This window comes from Hyperolius riggenbachi, chromosome 10, assembly GCF_040937935.1.
Source record: "Hyperolius riggenbachi isolate aHypRig1 chromosome 10, aHypRig1.pri, whole genome shotgun sequence".
NCBI lineage: Eukaryota > Metazoa > Chordata > Amphibia > Anura > Hyperoliidae > Hyperolius > Hyperolius riggenbachi.
The window spans coordinates 131238370-131244191 of NC_090655.1; the positions used below are offsets into that span (position 1 = coordinate 131238370).

Below are 5822 nucleotides of genomic sequence, written 5' to 3' on the forward strand. Positions count from 1 at the left end.
GGGCATGTAAATCAGCTGAAAAATTGTATGGTGTGGATCCAACATAAGTGTGTGGAAGGGGTCTTGGTGATGTAATAATCAGTTTCAGGCGACTAGAGTGAGGCAGGTAGAAGTTGGACTTTGGGTGATGGATAAAATATATCAGTGTAGACCAGTGGGATTCATTTACCTGTCTCCATCAGAGAATAGATCAATGTGATCAATGTATCTGTCTCCATCAGAGGACAGTATCATGATTCATGACAAGTTCTTGGATTAAATCCGTTCCATCTCTTAAGTTTACAGGATGGCTCCCAAAACCGAGAGGGACCTTTACTATGATGTCTCCGAGGATGAGGTCGACTTTTCCTGCTCCCTGCCTTGTTCTCCTGCACCATCAATTGGCAAAGAAAGCTGCCTCACTGGAGAGGTGTTTTCATTCAAGGAGACTCCTCGCAAGAAGCAAAAATGCAGAAGAACGCGGTCCCAGAGCAAAAGCGAGGTGACCATTGTTAGACAGAAGAAACATCGCAGGACCAAAGCCAACGATAGAGAGAGGAACCGCATGCACAACCTGAACTCTGCCCTGGACACACTAAGAGGCGTCTTGCCAACCTTTCCCGATGATGCCAAGCTCACGAAAATTGAAACGCTCAGGTTTGCTCACAATTACATCTGGGCTTTATCTGAGACTCTGCGCATGGCTGACAATGGCCTTGCCACTCTGGGCCAAGACATGAGAGACACTTTTGAAAAGCTACCTAAATCTTGCTTCATGATGGACCTTGGAAGCCCAAGCAGCAATTGCAGCTCCTCCAGTGACTGGGAGTCCTTATACTCTCCTGAGACCCAAGGTGACAGTCCTAGTCCTACACATTCTTTGGACGACTTCTTCCCCCAGCCCAGCGTGAGACCATCTGCATCATTTTCAGAGTTCTTATGAGTGGCGTTGTCCCTCCTGTTTCTCCAGGTCTTCAAGCCCACATCAGAGATCAATGAGTCAGGCTCACTCCGCAGGGCAGTGTGCTGTGTATTTGTATTTTCTTCTGGATAGTCTTTTTCCTTGTTTTTGTTTTTTTGTTTTTATAGATCTTCCCTTCAATCTTATCTTCTCCTGATGTACAGTTGAACAGATAAGATTTTTTTTGCACTTTTCTATAAAATATCTCACATTTTGGCTCTTATGATTGAATGCTTATTTTCTTAATTACTGTAAAAAATGTATTATTGATTATAGTTTATTTTTCCATAGGGTGATGTAAAATAATTATTTTCAAGCTGCCCGTTGCTCTTAAATTATATGTGTTTTTCTAATCGTTGTATTTATTAATTGATTTGAATCACCCGCATTTATAAATATATATATATTGTACAGAAATATTTTTACACGAGTTTGAATAATTGTACTGTATACTATGATGCAAATAAATATATCTATTTTATAAAATAAATATTTCCTTGTTGTGTAAATACTTTAGCCTGTGTGCGCATGCCTGTTATTGGAAGTAACTGAGTTACTGAATGCAGGAATAGCATTTATTTATTTTTTGCTCTGATGAAGCTTACTGGGTATTGGATGAATGCAAAAGTTTAAAAAAAACACTGCTGTAAAAAGTATCTGCCAAACCCTTTAAACTTAATGAGATTTAAATCAATCTGATTTGGTACTTGAGTAGAGTCTCTATTTTCATTGTAGGAAGCTATATTTAGTATCTATGTATGTAAAGACCTATTTTCATGAACAGTAAATATCTGATTGGTAGTCAGAACAAACCCCCTGTTTCCTTAGCAGGTTAGTCTGCTTCGTCTATCTATCCATACATCATTCTCTCTCTTTTCTCTCTCTCCATCCACCCATTCCTTCTCTCTCCCCAATTGCCCTGCTCTACCTGTTGTCCATCCATCCTCTCTCCTCCCCTTCTCTTCCTCCCTCCCTCCCTCTATCCATTCATCCCATCCATCCATCCAACCATTCTAATTCCATCCATCCATTCATTAATCCGTTCTTTCCCTCCTCCTCTTCTCTTCCTATTGTCCCTCCATCCATCCATCCATTACATCTATCCATCCATCCAACCAACCAACCAACCAACCAACCAACCAACCAACCATTCTCTCTCTCTTCCCCACCTCATCCTATTATAAATCCATCCATCCATCCATCCATCCATCCATCCATCCATCCATCCATTAATCTATCCTCTCTCTCCTTCTTTTCTCTACCTATTGTCTATCTATCTATCTATCTATCTATCTATCTATCTATCTATCTATCCATCCATTCATGCACTTATCCTCCTCAATACATTCACAAATTATCTATGTATCTCCCTCCCTGCTCCACCCTTGTCTGTCTATCTATCTATCTATCTATCTATCTATCTATCTATCTATCTATCTATCTATCTATCTATCTATCTATCTATCTATCTGTCTGTCTGTCTGTCTGTCTGTCTGTCTGTCTGTCTGTCTGTCGGTCTGTCTGTCTGTCTGTCCATCCACCCACCCACCAATCCATTCACTTATCCTCCCTAGTACATTTATGAATTATCTACAGTATATACCCCCCTTCCCAATCCACTTTTTTTCCGTTCATCCATCGATCCATCCATCTACTCACCCTCCATTCACTTTTCCTCTCCAGTACATTCATGAACTAGTATCTATATCCCCTTCCCCACTTCACCTTTGTCTGTCTATCTATACATCCATAGTCCATACATACATACATACATACATACATACATACATACATTCTCTTATCATCCCCAATACATTCACAGATTATCTATGTATCCCCCTCCCCACTCCACCCTTGTCTGTCTGTATATCTATTTACCTATTTATCTATCTATCTATCTATCTATCTATCTATCTATCTATCTATCTATCTATCTATCTAATATCTATCATCTTTCTATCAACTCTCTCTCTGACTCCTTCCCTTCTCTCCCTATTGTCCATCCATCCATCCATCCATCCATCCATCCATCCATCCATCCATCCATTATCTATTTATCTACCTACCTAAACATCCATATGTAAATCCAATGTCTCTCTCTCTCTCTCTCTCAATATAAAATAATCGAATATAAGCCTAATTGCATAAGAAAATTGTCTACCCCAGCTATGATTTAGTAAATATGTTGCTAGCATTGCTAGGTGAGTTAATGATTCTTGGATGTTTAATAGCTGCACAACAGATTTAAGGTGCCAGCTGAATGGATACAAAAAGACAAAATGTATTCTGGTACAGTAATTCAAATCTGAATGGAGAAAGGAAGTAAACAATCAGAGACTTTCACTTCTAAAGATATAATCTGGTGTAAGAAGATTAATGGTTTCTTGGTAGCTGGCCGCTGGTTTCCTGTGCACCCATGCCATGGCTATGTACTCAGCTAGGCATCTGGCAGCAAGTCCTACAGCCATGACTCACCTCTCTCTACAAAGAGGAATCCCAGAATACAGCCATGCATGTGGTACAGTACAAGAGCCAAGAGCATCACTTGTTACAAATGTGACATCTAACTAAAAATATACTTTAAGGTGGTATTTAAAAGGCATTCAACACTAAGGCTAGTTACACACCAGGACGTTGCGTTTAGGGGAAGTTATAGGGCACATAACGTGCCCCTAACGCAACGCCTGGTGCTCTCTAGTGTGGACGTCAGAGTGAGCCGCGTTGTGCAGCTCACTCTGGTGTCCGTGATGCCGTGATGCGTACTCTTGGACGCATGCAGCATCACGTGGTCCCGCCCGGCCAATCGTCGCACAGAGCGGCCGCTCCAGGAAGTAAACACTGCACATCACTGAGTGCAGTGAATATTAATTAGCCATGTGCCCGGCCGCTCTCCCCTCCTCCCCAACATGACTGAGCATGTGCAAACAGTCTAACGCGGCTTAGCCGCACAGAATGCACAGCATGCAGCACTTTCCTGCGTTACAATGTAACGCAATGTGGGCAGTGTGAACAGCCCACTTGTGTTACATTGCTGTGCGTTGGGGGAGCGTTACAGGCTGCACTAACGTGCACCTGCAACGTCCCTGTGTGCAAGAAGCCTTAAAGGACCACTCAAGGGAGAATAATAGGGAGGCTGCCATACTTATTTCCTTTTAAACCATACCAGTTGCCTGGCATCCCTGCTGGTCTAATTGGCTGCAGTAATAGTTGAATAACACCAGAAACAAGCATGCAGCTAATCATATCAGATCTGACAATAATGTCAGAAACACCTGATCTGCATATGCTTGATCAGGGTCGAGGGCTAAACGTATTAGAGGCAGAGGATCAGCAGGATAGCAAGACAACTGGTATTGCTTAAAGAGCCTCCGTAACAAAAATTGCATCCTGTTTTTTACCATCCTACAAGTTCCAAAAGCTATTCTAATGTGTTCTGGCTTACTGCAACACTTTCTGCTATCACAGTCTCTGTAATAAATCAATGTATCTTTCCCCTGTCAGACTTGTCGGCCTGTGCCTGGAAGGCTGCCAAGTTCTTCAGTGTTGTGGTTCTGCTATGAACTCCCCCTTTCAGGCCCCTCTCTGCGCACTGCCTGTGTGATATTTAGATTAGTGCAGCTTCTCTCTGCTCTCTTATCTTTTACAAGCTGGATAAATCGTCCTCTGAGCTGGCTGGGCTTTCACATACTGAGGAAATTCAGACAAGGGCAAAGCTGTTTGCAGGAAGAAAAGAGCAGCCTGACACTTCAGTGGAAGATTGCTGCAGGGGGAAAGAAACACACAAATGATCTCTTGAGATTCAAAAGGAAGGGTGTATACAGCCTGCTTGTGTATGGATGTATTTTCTATGTGTGGACATGCTGTACATCAACCTACTTCCTGTTTTGGTGGCCATTTTGTTTGTTTATAAACAAACTTTTAAAAACTGTTTTTAAACACTTTTAATGCGGCGGGGAGCGGCAAAATTGTGACAGAGGGTAATAGGAGATGTCCCCTAACGCACTGGTATGTTTACTTTTGTGCAATTTAACAATACAGATTCTCTTTAAAAAGAAATAAATATGGCAGCCTCCATATTCCTCTCACTTCAATTGTCCTTTAAAGTAAAAACTTTGCATTTTTATTATGGAGAATGGACAGATTAAAATATCTTTTTGATTTTGATTTTATCCTGCTTCTGTTTGCAGAGACTACCTGTTTCTGTACTTAAAGGGCAACTATTGCAAAAAAACAATGTTACGTTTAAAATACATACATATAAATGTACATTTATCCCAGAATAAAATGCAATATAAATTACTTTTTCCTATGTTTCTGTCATTTACAGTAGGCAGTGAGAAAATGACAGATCTGACAGGTGTTGGAATAGTCCATCTATTCATGAGGAATTCTCAGTTATTTCTTTACTTGCAGAAGCACTCACTGAACTGCAGTTGCTCAGTCTGACTGCCAAAATAGTGTTCAAATGAGTAGGAAGGTTGACCAACATATCTGTGCAGATCCTTTCCAGGGTTTGCTTTTGTAAAGAATAAAGTTAAGACTGAAAATTTCCCGTGATGAAATGGACTAGTTCACAACCTGTCAGATCTGTGCTGCCCGATTATATGCATTTGCCATTGTACATATATTGTATGTGTATTGCCAGGGGCGTAGCAATAGGGGTTGCAGAGGTTGCAACCTCCCAGTGATTGTCCCACAATAGCTGCCCAAAAAATAAAATGTTGTTCCATGCAACAAATATTGAAATTGTGTATGGAGGTCCTAGTTCCTGTAGGGGAATATAAAATATCTGTATATTCAACTAAAGTCAAAAACATTTACATACACTAAAGTTGAATATTTTAACCACTTCCCCTCATGCGGGATGAGTATCTACGTCCCT

General features: G+C 41.0%; 1 protein-coding gene across 1 annotated transcript; it reads left to right on the forward strand.

Annotated features, from left to right (window-relative positions):
• The first annotated feature begins 286 nt into the window (after positions 1–286).
• On the forward strand, positions 287–922 carry NEUROG3 (neurogenin 3). The gene has a single exon (XM_068258950.1). The coding sequence runs from the start codon at positions 287–289 to the stop codon at positions 920–922; it is 636 nt and encodes a 211-aa protein (XP_068115051.1).
• Positions 923–5822: the final 4900 nt, after the last annotated feature.